This window comes from Ursus arctos, unplaced genomic scaffold (assembly GCF_023065955.2).
Source record: "Ursus arctos isolate Adak ecotype North America unplaced genomic scaffold, UrsArc2.0 scaffold_3, whole genome shotgun sequence".
Taxonomy (NCBI): domain Eukaryota; kingdom Metazoa; phylum Chordata; class Mammalia; order Carnivora; family Ursidae; genus Ursus; species Ursus arctos.
This window is the reverse complement of record NW_026622985.1, coordinates 81758753-81783402: the sequence shown is the minus strand read 5'-3', so window position 1 is coordinate 81783402 and position 24650 is coordinate 81758753. Positions and strand designations below refer to the sequence as shown.

The window sequence follows — 24650 nt, the reverse complement described above, 5'->3', positions numbered from 1 at the left end:
CAGAGAAATACATTTTTTTGGAGAGACATTTATTCAAGCATGGTAAGGGAACTCTTGTTTCCAGGATTCCTTACTTACACTTATGTTCATCTGTATGGTTTTTGCTTTGTTTTTCTCTGCTTTTCCTTTGGCCTTTGAAAAGCACCTCATTCTTTTTGGGTTTGGGTTTACTTATGGTCATATTAAAAAGTCCACCTAAACAGAAAGCTCTCCACAGGTATGAATATGCTCCAAACATCATAAAAAGCTGCATAAATGGTGCGTAAAGGGCTTAAACATTCAGATGAGTTTTAGAGATGACATTTCCAGGAAGCTGAACAAGGCAGCTCTCTATAGCTTCTGGGCAATACTTTATATCCAGAGTTCAGGCTTAAAAGATACATATCAAGAAAATTATTTTCAGACTTTCAATCTGGGAAGGAGCAGTGCTTAAAGGGATCTAAGTAAGGGCAGGGATGCACGCTCGCACCCTGGTCTTCCTCACGTGTCGTAAAACACAATGAGAATGGCTGCGGCCATTTTTGTGTGTGTGTGTGTGTGTGTTTTTTTTTAACTTTTTCTGGGCTTTACCATGTGGGGTACCAGAAGACAGTCAGGAAAAACAAAATGAGTAAGTCTCATCAGTTAATGAATAGTGGTTTTCCTTCTTTACACTTAGTAATTTCCTAAATTTCTATGATAAACATTTTTGATATCACAAACATCAATAAGTGTTATTATCTAAAAGTCTCGTCAAAGAAACTCTCCAACTTTCAGGTGAGCCGGCTGCTATCGCTGTTTCCAGTCTAGGTGATCTAACAAAGAGAAGAAACTGACCACAGTGTTAATAAGCAAACCTGGGAAGATAGGCTCTTGGGTATGGATGGAGCTGCATCTCTCTTCCCACTCTAATCTCCAATCCAACTTCAGTTTTGAGGCTCTATCTCTAATTTGAAGGGATCTTAATTTCTGGCCACTGAATACTTTATAAAAGAAGTAAAAGAGTTGACTTAAAAAAAATGGTAACATCTTTCCCAAGCTGCTTATGTATAAATATGCCATTGTGGAAAGACAGAATAATGTTTGTCACCAAGACCAAGACAAGAAAAGAAGGTCCTCATCTTAGCTATTCTATACTCTTTTTTCTGAAGCTGCAGACTCAACTGTACAGAGTGTTTGAAGTGGTGACAGGGAAGGAATCTCTTTAAAAACATTATATATATATATACAAAAGATTATTTTGTGTCTGTGTGTATGTATATATGTATATGTGTGTGTGTGTGTGTGTGTGTGTGTGTGTGTGTGTGTGTATATCCATAAGGAAATTTGCTCATAGGAAAATGTCACATTATTTTGCAATTTTGAAATTGAGCTGCAGGCTATACATAAAGGAAAATTAATACTATATCACATAATTTATTTATTCAAAAGACATTTTGCACAAGTCAGAAAAGCAAGGTGGCTTAAAAAATAACACAATTACAGTAACTCTTGGCCAGGCTAAATGTAATGCATAAGAAAGGAAGTCCACTTTAATTTCTCTAAATGGGTGGTTTACAATTGAGGGAGAAAACAGTTTACAACTGGTCAGTCACCAAAATCATTTTTTCTGGGAGAGGAAAAAAAAATGTCAAAAAGGAGACCAACTGTATAACTTTTTAAAACATGTCTCTCCCCCAGAAAATGCTACTCATATTTAAATTCTGGAGTTTGATATCCTACTGTCAGATTTGCGATCGGGTAGACAGTCTTTTGGTTTATATTCGGTGCTCTCGGAAGTGTAGCCAGCGTGGACATGTAAAATTGAGCTACGCCTTCACAAAGGTGGAGTATCCCAGGACTTCCAAAGTAGGCAACTGAGAAAAGGGAAAGCCATGCATCTCTGCCCTCAGCTTCCTCCCCTTTCATCTCAAGAAGGTAAATACAGCAACTACAAGCAAGATGCTAAAACGGTCACTAGCAGACAGCTGACAGCAGGGCCCTGATGGTGTAAAAGAAATTTGCTGCAAAAGAAATTTATAAAGCTCTGCCAACTGCAATGGAATTGGACTTATTCTAGAGACCTTCTCTAATTAATCACTTCCCAGATGTGGAGAAGACCTAAAGAATAAACCACATTTATTAAATACTTAAAAAAAAAAAAAGATTTTACTTATCTGTCAGAGAGAGACAGCACAAGCAGGGGGAGTGGCAGGCAGAGGGAGAAGCAGGCTCCCCGCTGAGCGAGGAGCCCAATTCAGGACTCAATCCCAGGACTCTGGCATCATGACCTGAGCCAAAGGCAGAAGTTTTAACTTACTGAGCCACCCAGGTATCCCATATATATATATATATATATATATATATATATATATATATATATATATATATATATATATATATTTTTTTTTAAAGTAGGCTCCAGGCCCAGTATGGAGCCCAACGTGGGGCTTGAACTCACAACCCCAAGATCAAGACCTGAGCTGAGATCAAGAGCTGGACACACAACTGACTGAGCCACCCAGGCGCTCCCAAAATTATTAAATACTTCTAATGCCAGAATGCATGGATTTCTGGGCAAAGCAGATAAACAGTGACCCATGGGATTGTGCATAATTAATTTTAAAGTACAGAAAACAACTGATGTCAGTGCAATTCTGTTTGGGTTGTAAGTTAAACATGAAATGACAATTTTCTTCCTATTAAAAGGCTAGAAAATAAATACCAACCAAATGACACTGGCTAAACTATAACAGGCTTTCTTTCTTGAGATTTGTTAACAAAAGAGAAATAAAGCTCAAAACCCGCTACTTGAGCAACTCCTTAATCATGCACACAGGCCTGTTCAGTGTATCACACAGTGCTTTTCCTTCCTGCCAATGAATCTGGCAGTCATTAAGCACTGAGGGAAACAGGAGAATGATGATCTCTTCAGGCTGGTATTGGTGTGGCAGACAGCTCAGATATCCACACTAACTGCTGTGAACGCCAGCAGCACAGATGGTACAGAGCTGTGTTGCAGCAAGAGCTTAAACTCCATGAAAAAGCAAGTCCCATGGGAGCCCCCGAACTGCATGTTAGAATGTTTTATTGCTGGTTTCCCCACTGGATCCTTATCAAGAAACTGGCTGAACATAAGAAACTGCTCAGCTAGTTTAAAATCTCAAGCCCATCACACTGGGTTTTCCATTCCAAGACCTCTAACAGCTCTTTGGGAAGGGATGAGAAAAGAAACTAACCAGGAATGCTGCTTTCCAAAGACTACACAGAATAATGAGCTATGATTCCTTTTGACAGTCGTCTTCCCAGCACTGCATTAGCAAAATGAATTTAGGGTTAGAAATGGAGAGCTTTCTTTTTCATTTAGATTTGTGGACCTTCGCATCCGTGAGCAAAAAGCTCCTATTTTCCTTTCTCTAACATACTGGCATTCTGCTCTCTAGCCCTGTTCCTGGGGTTCAATACCTCCGAGTGAAAATGCCATATAGACAGGCAAAATAGGCCGCTGCACATAAATGTTTAATAGTTCACTGAGACTGAGTAGTAGATAAGAAGGAAGGTGACTTATTTCATAATTATCAGTGATAATTTAAAAATGAGCAAATACCAATCATTTCATAGCAATTAAAGCTATTCCTAAGGTACACTTATATCAGAAATTCAAAGTCAACCTTAACACAAATTCCAACTTTAGCAGAACATCAATGCTACTCAGAGGTAGTAGGGCTAGAGGAAAAAAGGCTAAAAAATATAAAGAAAAGACAATAGGCAAATGGAAATTTGGTGATGTGCTGAATTCCACGAGCTCTGCTATTAAACGCACCCGATCATCAGTTTTAGGACTATGCTTCCTAGTGCCAAGAAAAGCAGCCAACACCGGCTCCTCCATTAAAGCTGCCATAGCCATGTTACTATCCTCCAAATGAAAATGACTCAAGGATTCTGAAAGCAATGTCTGAACATTATTCATTCTTTAATAACGGACACTTTTGAATTTCACTATTCTGTTGTCATAAGCAAGGATAAAAGAGCATGTTTGCCTCAAAATGATTTTGACCTTTTTTCTTAAGTGGTACAACACTTATAAGCAGTGCCACAGAAAACCTAGGAAATTAGGGCTGAAAAAGCCAAGAGTAAAGTCAGGTTAGGTAAGGAAATAATGGATGTACAATTCACATTATTTGGTTGGCAGGAGGAGATCAAGGTTAAGAAATTATGTAAAATTAAATCTCTAAGATAGCGTTTTCCCCCCAGAAAAAGAGCATCTGGTAAAGAAATCAATAAACTGTAATGAGTCCTCCTGCCAAAACAATGGCAACATCATTCGGCTGATCTAGTTGGCTCCTAATGAACTGGTTCAACAAACTTGGAAATGTCCATCTGCAACTGAAATACCTCTACACCAGAAATTCTGGACAAATCACTTCAGCATTGATACAAATCACAGGGAGATATAAGCTACAGCCGAAAATCACAGAAGAATAATGTTATTTGACTAATAAGAAATACAAAAACCTTGAGTGAAAGAGCCCAAAGATCTAATCTATAAGTATTGTCATATGCAGACCCCATGGGACACTCAAATAACTATAAACATTTTCTGAGGAAGCATGCAGTCCCAGATCAAGGACAATTTTTTAAGAATTTGAAACTTAGTAAAAACTTAGGCCAGAATTTATGCAAAAGGATGAAACTGCAGATGATCATGCATTTTTAAGAAAAGAAGGGTTATGAAGGCTGTGTTTTATGTAGCTAGATGACTTTAGAGTACACATTGTAAGGATCCGCTCCCATACAAATCACTTCAAGCCATAATTCTCAACTGCCAGGCAACATTCAACCAGCTAAAAGAGTTAATACAACATTCACTCAGGAAATAAGTAAATGACCCATAATTACCGAATGAATTCCATATGGTGTTAAGAATAATTATGACTTCTTCTTGTTATAACCATGAAACTGAGTATAACTCAGAATAAAATCAGGAACATGTTCCTAAGTGCTTTTTGATCCACTGAACGTCATTCATTCTCCATGTAGTTTTTGTTTGTAGGTTAGAGTTTCAAACTTTTTTATTACATGAAATTCTGTTAATGTATCTCTAAATAGCACTTTAAAGGCAGATGTGAAGAAATCCGCTAGAAGGACCAAGAATGTAGTTTTATAATCTTAAATCACTGTGCTCTAAACGCAACACGCCCTTCTGTGATAAATCAGTAATTAACTTTCTAATGTTTTCTATCAGTTTCTACTTATTAGACATGGACAGATCAGTTTTAGCATCAATGAAAACCAGATCTAAAAAGATAATCTTGTGAAAAGCTAAGACTGTCAGCTTGAGCACTGAGTCAGGCACCCAAATCTGGATTCCTCTGCTTGAATGAGATTGAGATATTTGAATTAAGCAAAATGGCCACATGAGGTCTCTGTTATTCCACAGAACACAAATGCATTATAGAAGTATCTTGCAAATCAGATAATTTCTCATCAAGTACAAGCACTGAAAATAATGTTAGAGACCTAGTTTACTTTCTGGAATAATACATTCCCCTGGGAAAGAGAGAAATGGGCATGAAATTGAAGCTAGAGATAATGAAACTGAGTAAACTGTACCCTACTAATGAATGCATCTAAAGCATCAGCCAGGGGTTTCAACTGGGACTCACCGAGCTAGAATGAAAGCATTTCAAGGAATAAAGCACAGATACCTTGGCCTACTTAAACACTGTATCTAAATACAAAATTAGATTAAATTACACTATACTGCTGGAAAATCTTAGAAATATATGTAGCTCCTCCCTAAATATATAAGTAAGCTTCCAATCAGGTTCTGGTGTGAAACATGAGCAATGTGTCATCTTGGTCACGGATATTGGGAAGCTCTATGTTCTCCTGCCATCATCGCCAGCAATGCTCCTTTAGAGCCCCACGGTACAAGCTCTACCTAGTCAACCACCTAAAGGGTTCACTACGATTCAGCCCCATTGAAACATGTTAGTGAAAAAAAAATTCAGAAATGAAGAAAAGGGTAAAAGTTCCATTTAAATAAAGTGAGGAAAAATAAAATTGAAACAAGCTTATGTTAAAAAGCAACCAGGAGAGACTCAGGGAAAAACAAAAACAAAATCACTGAGGTCAAGAACTGAGTTTCTTCCAAATGCAGAATCTACGGAACTCGTGAAAACAGCGACCAAGCAAGCACTGTAGAAACAAAAGGTGGAGGCAGCAGAATTTCATTTGGTTAGTACGTGTTTAAAGTGCCAGAATTCATGGCAAGCAAAATTAGAGCTTTTAAATTTAGAAACTCTATCAAGTTCTTCCCTATCAACTCTTTGATTTGTACCTGTTTCCGCAAAACAAGATTCAATAGGCTACACTATTAGTGATAATATTTTATTTCTTGACTGTCGGGACTGTCATTTTACGAAGCTGTACAAGAATGTAAGTAGATTCTATTTGCTCACCTATAGTCACTTGGTTATTCTGTAGCTGCACAATTTGGTACTTAGTGAATTACATACTATAGCTTGCACAAGGTAAGATACAAATCTATTTGTTTAATAAATCACTACGGATAGCTTTGGGATGCTTGGAAAGCTAAGGAGCCCCAGATTTAAGTCTAGAACTAGGAAAAATAGATTTCTGTCCATTCCCAAAAGCAATGAAACCAAGCAATAAAGACAGAGTGAAGAGGGATCTCAGTCTTATTGCTATACATGAGACTTTTCAAAAGTGCAAGTCAAAGTCTTCTCTTTCTTTGGTGAGGCCTATTCTTGCTACTCAGGGACATACTCAACTCCACAAAGTCCTTCACTTTTCAGAGCTACTGGACTGATGGACACTTATTTATTGTGCTTAGTCTGCTTTAGGCATGGGGGGCATCAGTTGCACACAGCACACTTTCTGAGCAAATGCAAGCACTGGCCAGGTGTGGGCTTCCTATACTGCACTCCCCAGAACCTCATGGAATGAGATATACCTCCATCCCCCCACAAAAAAATGGAACAGTGGGAAAGCCCATCTGCCTTTAATGAAAAAATACCTGCAACACTATTTTCTTTTTCTCCACTTAAAAGCCTGTGTGTGCTTCGTGAAATGCCTGTCAGCTGTATTCCATCGGACAACTACAAACCATTATTCTTTAAGATATCAGGATACAGAAGCAGATGCAGGGAGCTAATATATATGGAAATAAACAAAAGCATAGCTCTGGAAACTCACCCTCCCAAGTGAAAGTGCTACAAAGAGCACCAAGGAGAAATGGAATCACAGCTCTACCAGAGGAAAGAGTCATTTTCTTCCAAAATTTGCTACAAAGATATCGATGAACATATTAATCACTACTAGAATCTTCTTGCTGGTAATTTTTATATTGGCTCTTAAAGGTTCTGAACTATATTCTCCTCAGTTTAAGGTTTCTGTGACTCAAAGCTATTGTAATATCCACTATAAAATATATCATTATAGAAATACTATATACCAATCTCAGATAAGTACCTGGATCAATTCTGGGTTTCATTTTTTAGTTCTATGACAAGGAACATAAATTTGAGCCCTCTGTTCCTTCTACTGTTTAACGTAATACAAGACTCTAGTCAACAGAGACACAGATATCACTTTAACATACATCATTTGCCCTACAGAACTATATACTTTTAAGAATGAAGTGAAGAGGTAAACAAGTGACACCACTTACAAGCAGTTGTGTGATGCGAGGCAAAGTGAAATGGGAAAGGAGGAGAAAGAAGAGGCCAAACCAGCCAACAACAAAAACCCATTCTTCTAGCACTGAGTCTGTTAATAGTGCTTACTTGCCCCAATTTTATAAAAATGAAATAAAAATCAGAAAAGGGTAAACTAATTATTTTATATTCACTCGTTCTTAGAAGTTAAAGAAAAAAAATATATATTTAAATGGAAAGAATACCAATTTCACTTTATTAACCTAATTCAGGAACGGGATGAGGAGAAAGGGGCTCAGGATTGGTATGAAGGAAGAGGGTTAAAACTTGTGACAGTAAAGATCCCTTCAAAATTCTGGTGCAGTCCTTGATCACTGCAGCCTAATTGTCGGTCAACAGAGTTGAACTCCAAAATACTGAAAGCAGACTCCTGTTCTCCATTGCTGTCCAGTGACTCTTCAGTTACAGGGTGATGAGGTCTACCAGGTTGCCTTTAGGAGGAGTCATGCTGTCAGGAAAGAAATTTACTAAGGTGTCAAAGAGCTGAGTTCTTTGAGCATACGTGTGATCCACATCGGAAAAGCCTGGTAAAGGAGAGATACAAAGAAACTCATCCATTGTGTCTAAAACATGTAACAGAGAAGCTAGTTGAGAAAAGCAGCAACATATAATGGGAAAACCAAATCCAAATCTGATTTTAAAACTAGACAGACATGGGTCTTAAACCCAGTTTTACTGACTGGCAGTGGTGTGATCTTAGGTAAGGTAATCAGCCTTCCTGCAACTGTTTCCATAGCTGTAAATTTGTGTTAATCTTGTTTACTTCATGGCGTTACTGTGCATATTAAATGCAATTATGTGAGAAGCACCTGTTCCAATGACTGGCACTTTAGTAACTAATGGTGATTTCTCTTCTTTTCCTTACAAGCATTTTCCTCTTCTAGTCCACTGAGGCAGTTTCACTCCTCTCTCTCTGACTTTATAATGCTTCTGGCACAAAATTTTTTTGATAATAAAAATACAATAAAATCAGGGGCGCCTGGGTGGCTCAGTCGGTCAAACATCCAACTCTCGGTTTTGGCTCAGGTCATGGTCTCAGGGTCCTGGGATCAGGCCCTGCATTGAGCTCACTGCTCGGCACACAGTCTGCTTGTTCCTCTCCCTCTGCCCCTCCCCCCACCCCCCATAAATAAATAAAATCTTTAAAAAATACAATAAAATCAAAATGAAAAACATACTAAAATCACTTTCTTTAGAAGGTGGTCTAAAATCATTAAGGTCCTGAGAGCCAGAAGTAGTCTCAGAGAACTGAGTGAAAGAAATACACGTACAGTAACGTAGAACAGTCCCTGGCACGTAGTGAATGCCATACTATGGTACTCTGCACCAGGCTCTCTGCCAGGCACACGTCATGTGAGAAACAGAGCGATGAACTACTTTTATCCAGATAAACATAAGAAAGTGGATGACATTCTTAAAAGGTGGGGACAGTGGAACTAAAGGATTTTTTCCCCTTTAACCTCTAGTAAACGTTTAAGTTTCAAGTTCATTCCACTCAAAGGAATATTCAGTGAGATGCCTCCTTCCTTTAGTCAGCTGGTAAATTGCTTTAAGCTGTTTCAAATTTCTTATGTACATACGAAGTAGGGAAAGGGTAGTCTTTTGATTTCCCCATTCGAAATGGCTGAGACATGAGAGCCCTATTGAGTACCGTAAGACACAGAAATAGTGCCAGAAAGTTATATATGCAATGATAGTGAAAATTATTTCAAATTGGACCAATTTTCATTCAACTTATAATACAGTTTTAGGTACACTCTGTTTTTTACTCTTATAAAGAACATGAACAGAACAGAACATTGCCAAGGATACCAGTTTCCTGGAAGGAAAATAAACAATGCCTCAAGAAAGGTACATTCTTTTTTATTTAAAAAAAATTTTTACTCTTATTTTAAGTTTGAGGGCAAATGTTTACTTCTTTGGAGCTTAAGATTTAACAAAGAAATATCATGGAAATGAATGGAAGGAAATACTCCAAAATGTAAACAAAGGTTATCTCTGGAGCTTAAGATTTAACAAAGAAATATCATGGAAATGAATGGAAGGAAATACTCCAAAATGTAAACAAAGGTTATCTCTGAGTTATGAGATTATTATTTTATGCTTCTTGGAGTTTTCTATAATTTTGAAAAATTTCAAACTCCTAGAAAAGTTTCAAGAACAGTTCAACGAACACTCACCTACCCTTACCTAGATTACTCAGTTAACATTTTGTCACACGTGTTCTCATTCTCTCTGTATGTGTCTGTACCCCACACATACTTTTTTTGTAGGATTATTTGGGAGTAAATTTACATTTTCACCCCTAAATAAGTATTGAGTTCATTTACCTAAGAACATCACTTAAATAACCACTATATGTTAAATGTAGGAAACTTAACATTTTTGTTCCAATAGTCTTTTGTATACCCATTTTCCCTACTCATCTAAAACTCAATCCAGTATCAAACACTGTATTTAGTTTTCTTTGGCCTGGAATAGTTCCTCAGCCTCTGTTTTTTATGATAGTGATATCCTTGACAAGTACAGAGCAGTTACGTAGTTGCAGAATGTGTTGAATTTGGGTTGTCTGACTGCTTCCTTGTAATCATATTGAATTTACGCAGTTCTGGCAAGAATACTACATAAGTGATACTGTGTCCTCACTGCATCATGTCGGGAGGCGCATGCTATCAGCCTGTCCCAGTGTTAACTGTGATCACCTGATTAAGCTGGTATGGCCAGATTTCTCCGATTTGAAGGTATTGTTTTCTACCACTGCAATTAGTGAAATATTTTATTAAAAAAAAATTTTTTTTTAAGTAGACTCCTCACCCAACACGTGGCTCTCACTCACAACTCTGAGATCAAGGATCAAGAGTCAGACACTCCACATACTGAATCACCCAGGTGCCCCCAGCAATTAGTAAAATATTGACAAGAAGACAATTTGAGACTGTGTGAATATCCTGTTCCCCGACAGACCTACACCCAATGATATCAGCCTTCACTGATGATTCTTGCTAAAACAATTCTATCTTGCTAAAAACCAAAACAAAACAAAATAAAAAAACACCGATGGTGTTTTCCTAACTGTACAATTCCTTCTGTATCTGTTAACTGACACTGATTATAAAGAGCTTTTCTTTTTCCTCCATTTTATTTGTTTGCATGAGTATATACTCATGGATCCTTTTCTTGTTCAGTATATCATACTTATTACTGTCATTATTCATTTTATTACTCATACTGTCCCAGGTTCGGCCAACGAGAGCTCTTTCGAGCTCATTTCTGTGTCTTTTTTAATGTTTCCATTAATTTTTGAGCACTTCCTTATTTCCTGGCAGAGCAAGATATCCAAGCTCATCTTTACACAGCTCTGGAATGAGCCATTTTTTTCAAGGAGCCCTAATTCCTTTTAGTGGTGAGTGACATTTAGGACTAAGATCAGTTGTGTTAATTGCCAAGGGTGGTGGTGTTTCTAAGCCTGTACATGTATGTAGACACATATTATATACACAGATTTTTAAAAAGCAAAATTATGAGTTTGTGATTTTATTGATGATTCCCATTTTTTTAAGACACTTAGGATTCTTCCTCTCCTTAATAGCACTCCCTATTTATAGTATCTCCCATCTCCCACTAGGAAAACTGACTCTCTACAACATCATCTGTTGTTCAATGTAAAATACACACAAAACATGCTCCAGAACTACTGTATCCATACTACTACCAACAAAAAGTCAAGATTTCTCTTCTTATTGTCTTTAGTATATATCTCACTAAGCGTATAGTCTAAGCATTGTAGCACTGTACTGAAAAGGTTCCTTTCTTTCTTCCCCCTATTTTGTGGTAATATTACCAACTGTAGTCAATTTTAGAGTTTTCCCCTTGTTTTATTTACTTTCTATATTTGTAAAAATGTCATAATAGGTTTTATTTTTAAGAGAAGATATTGATCCTGTGGTAATATTCTAATGAAGTAATACCTATGTATTACTAATATATTACTAATGAAGTACCTATGTATCCTAATGAAGTAATATCTAACAAAGTAAATACATTTTCATGAGAGTAAATGATTTAAGAAGGAGGGAAACCCTGAGTTCCTACTCTGTGCTAGATACTTTATATATGACCACATTTCATTCTTCTTCTTTTATAAAAGATTATTTATTTATTTATTTGACAGAGAGAGAGAGAGAGAGAGCACAAGTAGGCAGAGCGGCAGGGAGAGGGAGAGGGAGAAGCAGGCTCTCAGTTGAGCAGGGAGCCCGATGCGGGGATCGATCCCAGGACCCTGAGATCACGACCCAAGCCAAAAGCAGACGCTTAACTGACTGAGCCACCTAGGCGCCCCCCCCCCCCTTTTAAGATTTTATTCATTTACCACAGAGAGAGAGAGTGCGCGCCTGTGAGGGACAGTGCACAAGCAGGGGGAGCAGCAGGCAGAGGAAGCAGCAGGCTCCCCAGTGAGCAAGGAGCCTGATGTGGGGCTCAATCCCAGGACCCTGGGATCATGACCTGAGCCGAAGGCAGATACTTAACTGACTGAGCCACCCAGTCATCCCTGACCACATTTCATTCTTATAATAAAAAACTAATGAAGCAGTTATCAAAAACTCCCCTTTTAGAGGAAACAACTTAGGGATATTCAGTAACTTATAGATCTCACAGCTGGTGAAGGAAGAGAATAGAATGTGAACCTGTGTCTGACTCCAAAACCCATTTATTTATTTTTATTAACTAATATTCATTAAGGGCTTAAATTGTAGGCAGTGTGCCAAGTTCATTTAACCCTTAAAAGACCATGTTTAATTAATTTATTTTTTGACTTAATTTTTTTCTCTTATTGGAGTATATATAATTGACATACACTGTTATATTACTTTCAGGTGTACAACATAGTTATTTTGATTTGACAATTCTATACATTACTCAATGCTCCCCATGGTAAGTGTGGTTACCATGGAACATGTTTTACTTTTATTCACCATTTACCAATGAGAAAATTAAAAATTCACACTATCATTAGATGAATGTTTAAATTACGGTGGATCCTATTACGGAATACCATGTATTACTTAATAAGAACACAACAGATCTAGTGTAGTGCCTTGCAAACATCTCCAAGCCACATCATTAAATTTTAAAATGCCATGTTGCAGAATACATATTTTACATTGTGTCATAAGTAAAACCAGAACACACAAAACTATACGTGTGTGTGTGGGGGGGGGTACAGTCCATCTTTTATTATGCAGATTCCTGATTTGTGCATTTGCCTACCCACTAAAATACACCTGTAACCCCAAAACCAATGCTTGTGGCGCTCTGTGGTCACTCACTGACACGTGGAGCGCAGCACACATCTGACCCACCGCAGACACACGCTGTCAGCCGAGGCTCAGCTGGCTGATGCTCTGCCTTCTCTTACCACCTCTCATACTATAAACCAGTGTCCTTTTCAATCTACTGGTATCATATTTTTCACGTTTCTGTCCTTTTTGTTGTGACTTCACTGCTTAAAATGATCCCCAAGTGTACTGCTGAAGTGCTTTCTAGTATTCCTAAGTGCAAAAAGGCCATGATGTGCTTTATGGAGAAAATACATGTGTGTTTGACAAGCTTCGTGCAATGTTAATCAATTATATAAGGAAGCTAACTCTGTATGTCCCACAGGAGAAATGGTTTAGTATTCACTAATTCAGTATTCCTTGAGACTTTACAGAGCATAACTATTGTAAATGAAGAGAATCACTGTATTTGTAGGTCTGTGTATATAGTTGTGCATGTTTGTAAAGATCTGCCAGATAATGAATGATTACACTGGAGAAGAGACAGAGATTGAAGAAAGTTGTTCAAGGAGAGCCTTAAAGTTTTTTTTTTTTTTAATACATTAAAAAGGGGTAGGCACTAGGAAACTCATGAACAGTAACATGACTAATTAAATGACAGAGCTAGGACAAAAAAAGGTAATATAGGGACGCCTGGGTGGCTCGGTCGTTAAGCATCTGCCTTTGGCTCAGCGCGTGATCCCAAGGTCCTGGGATCAAGCCCTGCATTGGGCTCCTCCACTGGGAGCCTGCTTCTTCCTCTCCCACTCCCCCTCCTTGTGTTTCCTCTCTCGCTGGCTGTCTCTGTCTCTGTCGAATAAATAAATAAAATCTTAAAAAAAAAAAAGGTAATATAGATTCTAAACCTCATACTCTGAATCAGTGTTTCTCTCACTTCATTTTCATCATAAAATGGAATGAGGAACTAATTACTCAGAACAGCAGACGCTGGTGAAGCTCAATGAGAAGTAGTATAGTTGGTGGTTTAGAGAGTGAGCTCTGAAGCCATACTATTAAACTTTGTACCCTAGTTTCGCCATTCATTAGTATTATTCCTGGGCAAGTTACCTAAGCTTCTCTGTGTCCCAGTTTCTTCCTATATAAAAGGGGATCATAATAGTAACTACTTCATAGGATTATTATGGAAATTAAATGAGTTAAGGCCCCAAAGTAAGTGCTCAATAAATACCAGCTATAGCTTTACCACTACTACCATCACTGAAGACAATGACTGCTCTAAAAAGAAAAGTGACCTATTAGGAATGTATTTTTTTTTCTTTTCTTCTCGTTTTTTTTTTTTTTTTTTTTAAGATTTATTTATATGAGAGAGAGAGAGAGAGAATGAGCAGAAGGGGCAGAGGAAGAGGGAGAGAGAATCTGAAGTAGACCCCACGTTGAGCAAGGAGCCTGACGCAGGGCTCAATCTCACCTTGAGACCACCACCTGAGGTGAAACCAAGAGTCGGATGCTTAACCGACTACACCACCCAGGCGCCCCTAGGAATATACTTTTAACTTAACAACCTATACAGACGAGGTAATGTTTCCTACTTACGGTAAAGAAGAAATAGCAAAAATTCTCCTTTTTCTCCTGGATACAAGTTCGCTGATCCTTTCTATTGCTAATAATAAACTTACTGTTATAGAAAAAGTACCTGTAAACATGTGGGCTACAGACAAGAGGCTGAAGAAAGTATCTTGCTGAAATCTAAATTTGGTGGATATAGCAAAATTTTAAAGGCTAAAAGGGCACAGCAAATGTGCGAAATTCTTAAGGCTCCTCATTCACAAATGTCAACACAATGACAAAAAGCACTACTTTAGGCATAAAATGTTTTAAACATCTGTCTGAATTCATATTTTGCACATCATATTTGGACTTAAAAGTTCTAAGAAGAGGTGTGAAGATCAAAAAAGGCAACATGCATTACAGACCAGATTTTTCCTACTTGTCACATACCTTGCTGAAAATATGCTTAAATTGCGCTAGTACATACTTTCTGGAAACAAGACACAGCTCTAAAAATTAACAAAATGTCTGAGTTCAAGTTTAAAAGTGCCCACAGCCACCAGAAGCTCTAAATTAGACATCCCCAGAGGTTGTTTTTCTCTGAAGTCAGTGATTTTTCAAAACCAAGACAATGCCAGCTATTCATAAATCACTTTCCATCTTTTTAACTTTTTTTAAGATATTATTATTTATTTGACAGAGAGAGAGAGAGCACGAGAACATAAGCAGGGGGAGTAGCAGGCAGAGGGAAAGGGAGAAGCAGGCTCCCCGCCGAGCAGGGAGCCCCATGTGGGGCTTGATTCCAGGACCTCAGGATTATGACCTGACCCAAAGGCAGATGCTTAACAGAATGAGCCACCCAGGTGCCCCTAATTCTTTAAATTACATACGATATTAATAAATACTTTCATTTCTCAGTAAGAGGTTAAGATAAACAATTCTGAAAGAAGTCAGTCAGAAAGTTTGGTGGAAGCAAGTATTCTTGGAGAATTTAGAAAATGAAATATTTAGTTTATCTGTACACGAAAAATGTATACATCTAGGGTCACCTGACTGGCTCAATCAGTAGAGCATGTGACTCTTGATCTTGGGGTTGTGAGTTCAAGCCCCACACTGGGTGCAGAAATTACTTAAAAATAAAAATCTTTAAAAAAATATATATATACATATATACATGAAATAACCCATTTGATTTTAATTCTTTTTTAAAAAAATATTTTTTTTTGAGAGAGAGAGAAAGAGCGAGCATGCGTGCATGCACGTGCGTGAGCGGGGAGGGGGGGTGAGGGGCAGATGTAGAGGGAGAGAAGCTGACTCCCTGCTGAGTGCAGAGCACCATGTGGGGCTTGATCTCATGAACCTGAGGTCATGACCTGAGCCAAAATGAAGAGTTGGATGCTTAGCCGACTAAGCCACCCAGGCGCCCCAAGATTACATTTTTAAGGGAGGTAGTAATAATTAATAGTACCCTGAATGGGACCACTTACTGTTTTATTGGGCTAAGTGTTTTCCATAATTATTTCATTTCTCTCAACAACTTGAGGTAAGTACTCTTATTACTTCCATCTTACAGATGGAAAAATCAATTATTAGAAAAGTAACTTGCTCAAGGTCACTTCTGAAATTAGCAAGTGGCAGAGCTGATATCTGAACCTAAATTCTGACTCTTAACTGCTCTCCTACACTCTCATCTCTTAACTACTAAAGATACTGCCTCCCTTCAGACAAGGTAGGAAATAAAACCCCATAGGAATTTTCTTTTTAAATTTTTTTTCTATTGTTTGTATTGTTCTCAGTGTATCTGAGGTTTGCTTGGAATCCAAGTAAAACAAACTGTTCCTGATAAAATATATTAGCTGGCGGTGAACAGGGCAGAGACTGAAGAAAGGAGTTAAGTTAAAGGTAAAATATTTGCTGACACCAGCCTAACACATTTAAATAACTGCCAAGAAATTCTTGTTCTAAAGGCTAAATATAAGTCAGCCAGAGAAATTTTAGTGCTCCCCACCAATAAAATCAAAATAATGGCTCTGGGCTCTGGTATCCATACATAACAAGGCACATGCTTATTCAAACAGAATATCTATGTGCCAGGCTCCTAATTCATGTATCACTAAGTCTGTTTCAAATGATGAAATTCACAAGGGTATGGACTTTCTAAAATAATGCTTATACCTCGGTTCTCCATCACAGAGATACTTAAGATCTCCATTAGCCTCAAAACATTAAGTGTATGGAATCGTGGTAAATGATTATCTAAGTTTTCAGAGAACATATGTTTTACAGCAGTCTGCTCAGTCCTGCCCTGTGGAATCCTTTGTATTCTGGAATTAGAACTCAGGACTAGGATTGCCTACATCAGTGGAGAAGCCTCAATTACTGGTTATGGAACAAGAAAGGACAAGACCCCAATGAAAATTCCTATTCTTTCCCATCCCGTTGAGAAACAGCAGAATTATATATGCTCTGTTTTTTTCCTTTGAGGTATGGTTCACCTTTAGGAGACAAAAGGACAAGCAATGAAGAAATTAAACTGATATTCTAAAATGTTATTTTAATCCAGAGATTAAGAGTAGTATCTGTATTACATATACTGGAAATTTTCAATATTACCGCTCAATTCTAAGGCAAACAATAATAGCACTGGCATCAATGGAATTAATAAGCATTCACTGTGTGACTATATTTTATAATGACAAGAGGAAAGCTGGAAATTCCCAAACTTCAAAAGCCTACAATCTTGTTGAAAAAGTAAAGCTATCATAATGACTTATCCTAATGAAAAGAGTCTTAAAAATGGACCTAAATAAAACTCTGGGTTGTGGAACTTCTACAGATTCTCACTTCACTACAGTCCAGCTTACTTTAATAATTCACTAATACCAAATGAAAGTATTCCGAAATGAAGACTGATGCTCCTATCTGGGGTGTCTGAGAAACACCGGAGTTTCAAGTACAGTGTATCTTAAACAATTACGATAACAGCACACAAAAATTCCCATTTTCAGGAAAGAGATAATGCATTTTCTCGGATCTCAAAACATTTTTTCACTGCCTACCCCATCACCAATCTGTTGATCCCCCACAATTCCACAAAGAACAAACTGAGAGGAAAAATCATTCAACCAAGAAGTGTTATCTCATAGTAAGTATATCAGTAATTTATAGCTTACATTTCAAAACAACGCTATCCAAGTGAATTTATTTTAATTATGCTTCTCCTGCCATGTGTTTGTAGAATAACCCAGCAACTGGTGTAACAGGAACTGCATGAACTGGTGACTGATGCATGGAAAATAACTTTGTAGCAGGTTATTAGAAATTCTGTATGCTACCCTGAAACTTGCTCCATTTGTTTAGATGAACAACTCACCTGATGTTTCATTTAAAAGAGACCAAAACCCAATTCCCCAAATGCTAGGGCATCTAAGCTGGATAAACTACACAGGAATACTTACCTAGAGCTGTAAAATCTGAACCAGATTTGAATAGAGCTGAAGCTAGGAGCTGAAACTGTAAAAGAAAAATAGAAGCAAATTAGCTAGCTAAGCACATTAGAGAAAAATAATGTATCCTTTTGACCATTTATTAGCCACTGTATGTCTCTGCACATGTGCTGCCTGAGTCTACTCACCAAATAGTAGTAAGAACAACACTACATTTAGATTAAAGAATATGCTGATTTTCCTACTGGACTGCTTTCCAAAATACTGGACCAAGTCTTAAAATTATTTTATTTTTTAAATTTATTAAAGTATGCATTGTGAACAAACAACAGGTCAACTGAAATTGAGAATATTTAGAACTACAGTATTTACTTTAATTTGGGGCAACTATCTTTACCTTGAATGAGGATGCTGGAAAATAGGTGAATTAAAGGAAGAGAGTAGACCAATGAGTAGACGCTCAATGGAATTACTCTGCACTTTGTAAGACCTAAGTGGCTGATACCACGGATTCCTCAGGATGTATTTTATACCTGTGCTTCCAGCCTTTAAAATTTCAGGTATCAATCACATTAATATTCATAAGCCCTGATGAATGGTCTTTTGAAGGTCAGAAACTGGACAAATATCCTAGAAGGAATTATCTAAGCAAGAGTTAGGAAAAAAGGGAACAAAAGGAAGAATTTTAAATCTATGGAAGTTGTTCTTTTTTTTTTTTTTTTTTAATATTCTGGGTATTAGTCCTCTGTCCTATATATCTACTGCAAGTATTATTTAGTCTGTGGCTTGTCTATTTTTCTAGTGTCTTTTATGAAATTTTACTGCTGTTGAAATCCCAACTTATCAAGATTTTTTCTTTCTTTCTTTCTTTCTTTTTTTTTTTTAAAGATTTATTTATTGTTTGAGAGAGACTGCATGTGGCAGGTCGGGGGGAGGAGGGAAAGGGAACAGGGGCAGGGAGAAAGAATCCCAAGCAGGCTCCAAGCCCAGTGCAGAGCCCGATGCAGGGCTCAATCTCACAACTCCCAGATCATGACCTGAGCTCAAATCAAGAGTCAGACACCTAACCGACTTCCTACCCAGGAGCCCCCATATTTTTTCTCTTATGCTTACTGCCTTTGTGTCATGTCCAAGAAATCTCTGTCTATCCCAAGGTTGTAAAGATGTTTTCTTCTTGAAGCTTTAATTGTTTTAGATTTTATATTTAGGTCCATCTTAAATTAGTTTTTGTGTAAAGAGTGAGACAGGGGTTGAGATATCAGCACCATTTGTTAAAAAGACTTATCAACAAACTGGGGGCCTCAGAGGGGAGGGGAGTGGGGGAATGGGATAGACTGGTGACGGGTAGTAAGGAGGGCACGTATTGCATGGTGCACTGGGTGTTATACGCAACTAATGAATCACCGAACTTTACATCGGAAACCGGGGATGTACTGTATGGTGGCTAACATAATAAAAAAACATTAAAAAAAAAAAAAGACTTACCAAGTCCCCATTGGACTTGGCATCCCGGCCAAAAAAATCAACTGACCACATACATGTGGGTCTACTTCTGAACTCTGTTCTTTTCTATTGATCTATCTGTCTATCCTTAAGCCAGGTACCACAACTCCTTGATTATTGTGGCTTATACAAAATCCCGAAATCAGGTAGTATGAAACCTCTTTGTTTTTCTATTTTCAAGAGTGTTTTGACCAATCCAGGGCCTCTGCTTTTCCGTATGAATTTTAGAATCAGTTTGCCTATTTTTTTTTTTTTTAAGATTTTATTTATTTATTCGACAGAGATAGAGACAGCCAGTGAGAGAGGGAACACAAGCAAGGGGAGTGGGAGAGGAAGAAGCAGGCTCATAGCGGAGGAGCCTGATGTGGGGCTCGATCCCAGATCGCCGGGATCACGCCCTGAGCCGAAGGCAGACGCTTAACCGCTGTGCCACCCAGGCGCCCCATGCCTATTTTTTTTTCAACAACAACAAAGAAACCCAAACTTGCCATAATATTGATAGGGACTGCATTAAATTAAAAACCGATTTGGGGAGAATGGAAATCTTAACAAATATTAGTCTTTCAATCCATAAATGTGATCTCTCTCTCCATTTATTTAGGTCTTCTTTAATTTCTTACAATAGACTTATTACTACATATTTATTTTGGCATTAATATAAACAGGTTTAAAATTTTCATTTTATAATTGTTCATTGCTAATATAAAAATAATTTTTTTTTCTACTGACCTTGTATTCTGTAATCTTGCTAAATTCACTTTTCTTGGTATTAGTATTATTGTTTTGTAGATTGCATGGAGTTTTCTATGTACACAATAATGTAATCTACACACAATTTTCCTTTCTCCTTTCCAATCCATATGCTGTTTTTCTTATTGCACTAGCTACGACTTCCGGCACAATGCTGAATAGAGGCTGTCTACTGACAGCAGACATCCTTTCCTTGTCATAGTCTTTAGGGAAAGAGTTTTATAATTAAGTACAGTACTAGTTATGTTTTTCATAGATGCCCTTTATGAGATTTAGGAAGTTTCTTTTCATTCCTAGTTTGCTAAGGTTTGTTTTGTTTTGTTTTGAATCATGAATGGCTTTTGGATCATGTCAAATGCTTATTCTTCATTTACTGAGATGATCTGTGGTTTTCCTCCTTCGTTCTATCAGGGTGGTGAATGACTGATTTTCAATTTTTTTTTTAAAGATTTTATTTATTTATTTGACAGAGATAGAGACAGCCAGCGAGAGAGGGAACACAAGCAGGGGGAGTGGGAGAGGAAGAAGCAGGCTCATAGCGGAGGAGCCTGATGTGGGGCTCGATCCCACAACGCCGGGATCACGCCCTGAGCCGAAGGCAGACACTTAACCGCTGTGCCACCCAGGCGCCCCAATGATTTTCAAATGTTAAACCAACCTTATATTCCTAGAATAAACCCTCACTTGGTCATTGTGCATTATTAACCTTTTTATATACTGCTGGATTCAATTAACTAAAATTTTATTAAGAATTTTGCATCTACATTCATAAGAGGTCTATAATTTTCTCTGCTTGTAATATTTTTGTTGAGTTTTTAATATCAGAATCAACCTGCTTCATAACAGAATGTAGAAAGTGTTCTGTCTTCCTCTGGTTTCTTAGAATCTATGAAGAATTGCTATTTTTACTTCCTTAAATGGCTGACTGAATTTACTGAGAAAGCCATTTTTTAAATAATTTTTTAAAAGGATTTTGTTTATTTGAGAGAGAGAGAGAGAACATGAGCAGGGGGAGAGGGAGCAGAAGCAGACTCCCGACTGAGCAAGGAGCCCGATGCAGCGCTCCATCCCAGGACCCGGGATCATGACCCGAGCTGAAGGCAGATGCTTAACCAACTGAGCCACCCAGGTGCCCTGAGAAAGCCATTTAGAACTAGTTTTCTGTTAGAAAGTTTTCAATTACAAATTCAATCTATGTCTGTGATATGGAGCTCCTTAAGATTTTCTAATTCTTCCTGTGTCTGTTTTGCTGTGTCTTCCAAGGAATTTGTCCATTTCATCAAGTTGCTGAATTTGTTGCCAGCTATTCATAGTATCTCCTTATTCCCTTTATATATATTTAGGGTCCATAATGATGCTGATAATTTATATTTTCACTATTTTTTTCTTTGTAAGTCTTGCTATTTTATTCACCTTTTCAAACAACCAACTTTTCACTTTTTGAATTTTTTTCTATTGTTTCTTATTTCACTAATTTCCTATCTTCTACTTATTTGAGGGTTAATTTGTTCCTCTTTTCTGATTTCTAAGGTGAAAGATAAACCCACTGGTTCTACATACAAAAGGATAGGGCGAAAACTATTATTTTATTAATCTGATTAAGTGGAACTGATATGTACTGGCCTAGGATTTTAAAGGTACCAAGTGATATTACACAATCTGAACAAAGCCAGACATGAATATCCAACTGCCACCTCAACGTATAAGGTTGGCTGTTCAACGGGCATCTCAAACTGGAGATACCCAACATTATACTCTCAATCCCATTCAGGAGCCCCCACCTATGACCACAAACTGGGTCTACCCAGAGGCTTCTCATTTCAGTTGACAGTAACTCCGTCTACTAAGGCTAGTAACTCTGGAGTCACTTCTTTCAAACTCTACATCCAATTGATCCGTTTGTTTTAATTTTTTTTTTTTTAATTTTTAAATTCCAGTTAGTTAGCATACGGTGTACTATTAGTTTCAAGTGTACAATATAGAGATTCAACACTCCCATACGCCACCCAGTCCTCATCACAACAAGTGCATTCCTTCATTCCCATCACCTATTTAACACCCCCCCCCCCCAAACTCCTGGTAACCATTACTTTGTTCTCAATAGTTGAGAGACTGTTGGGGCACCTGCCTGGCTCAGTCGGTAGAGCGTGCGACTCTTGAATTGGGGTTGCAGGTTTGAGCCCCACGCTGGGTGTAGAGAGTACTTTAAAAAGTCTGTTTCTTGGTTTGCCTCTTTTTCCCCCCTTTGCTCATTTGTTTTGTTTCTTAAATTCCACATATGAGTGAGATCATATGGTATTTGTCTTTCTCTGACTTATTTCGTTTAGCATAATACTCTTTGGCTCCATCCACACTGTTGCAAATGACAAGACTTCACTCTTTTTTATGGCTGAGTAATATTCAATTGTGTGTGTATGTCTATGTGTGTGTGTCAACTGATGGATACTTGGGCTATTTCCATAATTTGGCTATTGTAGACAATGCTGCTATAAACATCAAAGTACATGTATCCCTTTGAATTAGTGTTTTTGTATTCTTCAGGCAAATACCTACTAGTGCTATTGCTGGATCGTGTGGCAGTTCTATTTTTAACTTTCTGAGGAACCTCCCTACTGTTTTCCATAGTGGCTGCATCAGACTGCATTCCCACTGTTGGTTCTACCTTTAATATACATTGAGAATCTGATCTACTTTACTTCTATTTCTACTGCTGCTACTTTGGTGTGCACTACAATAATCCCTTGCTTAGATTTCTACAGTCTCCCTTATAGATCTCTCCACCTCCATTCTTACCCTCCTTTAGTCTATTCTCAACACAGCAGTCAGAGTGATCTTCGATCTTAGTGATCTTAAGTAAGACATAAAGCAGATCGCATCACTCTTCTGCACAATACCCTGACCTGGCTCCTTATTCATTCAGAGTGAAAACATTCACAATCTGATCTCCCAGTCTCTGCTCTTACCTCTTCTACCTCATCTGTGGCTACTCCCATCATTCTTGCCTCTACTCCAACCACAGCGGTCTCCTTGCTGTTCTCCTGAACAAAGCCAGGATGCTCCCACCCTCAGGTCTTTGTTCTAACCCTCCCTTTGCCAGGATTATCTTCCCCGGATTATCTGCTTACATAACTTCCTCACGCCCTTCAAGTCTTTGTGTACATCTCATTTCTAAATGAGGCCTATTAAGAGCATCTATTTAATACTCCAACTGTCCAATTCTCACCGGTTCTAACTCTGATCTCTCTTTACCCTTTTTATCTCTCTTTAATTTTCCCATAATACTTATCACTACCAATGTACTATATAATTTGCTTAGTTAATATGTTTATCGTCTCTCACCACTAGTAGTAAGTACCACCCAGGCAGCTATTTTGCTTGCTTCACCAACACATTTCCTGTGCCTAGAAGAATGCCTGGCATATTGTAGGGACTCAATACACATCTGTTAGATGAATGACACCAGTACTTTGGAAGCTCAGCAGAAATGTAATTAATACAAAATGTGCAATACTGGCTCAAAACTTGTTTTTCTCATTCCTTCTCTATTATAGAATCTTCCCTGAAAACGGCAGAATTTAGGCAACCTTCTCTTGGGCCTTTTCTAGAAAAAAAAAATCATTTTCATAAGGTTTATCAGCAGCTCATCGCCAATTCAGAATCCATGTTCTGGAGACTGGAGGGAGGCGAAGAATCATTATTTTGTATACAGCTGGTAGTCCACCATCATTTTTCCAATCATAGGCACAATGATGATCATCATCACGACAACCGGTCTCCCAAAAAAGAGAAAAATCTAAAGACCACTTCTAGTTGCTGATACAATCATTTAATATAATAAAAAAAATTCGTAAAATATATAAAGAGAACAAAAACAAGCTTCTACAGAAAACAACAGTAAGGTCTTTTTTGATAAGTGGAATGGTATAAGGAAAGTGAAGATCTATATGTCTTATTTTTTTTTTTAAGATTTTATTTATTTATTTGACAGAGAGAGATAGCCAGCGAGAGAGGGAACACGGGGGGGGGGGGGGGAGGAAGAAGCAGGCTCCCAGCGGAGGAGCCCGATGTGGGGCTCGATCCCAGGACTCTGGGATCACACCCTGAGCCGAAGGCAGACACTTAACAACTGAGCCACCCAGGCGCCCCTTATATGCCTTATTAACAAATATTCTAAACAAATATTCTAAGTATATACTCTAGAACTGTCACCAAAGGATTTCTTTTCTCAAAACAAAAATCCCTTTACACATTTTTAAACAAAATAATAATCTTACAGACCAGTAATCCTCCACGTCAGAGTGTTTTGTTATCTAAGAGCAGACAAGAGAATCTTAGGGTGAGGATGTTGTTTTGAAAAAGTGTCTGAAGCAATTCCGATGCGAACACACACGTGCACGGCACCATTTTAACTAACTTCTATTAGGGCT

The 24650-nt window shown here is 37.9% G+C and overlaps 1 protein-coding gene across 17 annotated transcripts in view; it reads right to left on the bottom strand.

Moving 5' to 3' along the window:
• MKLN1 (muskelin 1) overlaps positions 1–24650 on the bottom strand; it is a 339272-nt gene that overhangs the window by 11368 nt on the left and 303254 nt on the right. For 12 of the 17 annotated variants that reach the window (XR_008956433.1, XR_008956436.1, XR_008956431.1 and 9 more), the window contains one exon: positions 17983–18037. Coding sequence is in view for 5 of the 17 variants with exons in the window: in XM_044388340.3 (XP_044244275.1) it covers positions 8103–8224; positions 17983–18037 (177 nt within the window). In the remaining 12 variants the exon portion in view is untranslated. Of the gene's footprint in view, positions 1–7867; positions 8225–17982; positions 18038–24650 lie in introns of those variants that run through there. The other 5 variants (XM_044388340.3, XM_044388349.3, XM_048213121.2 and 2 more) reach the window with 1 other exon arrangement.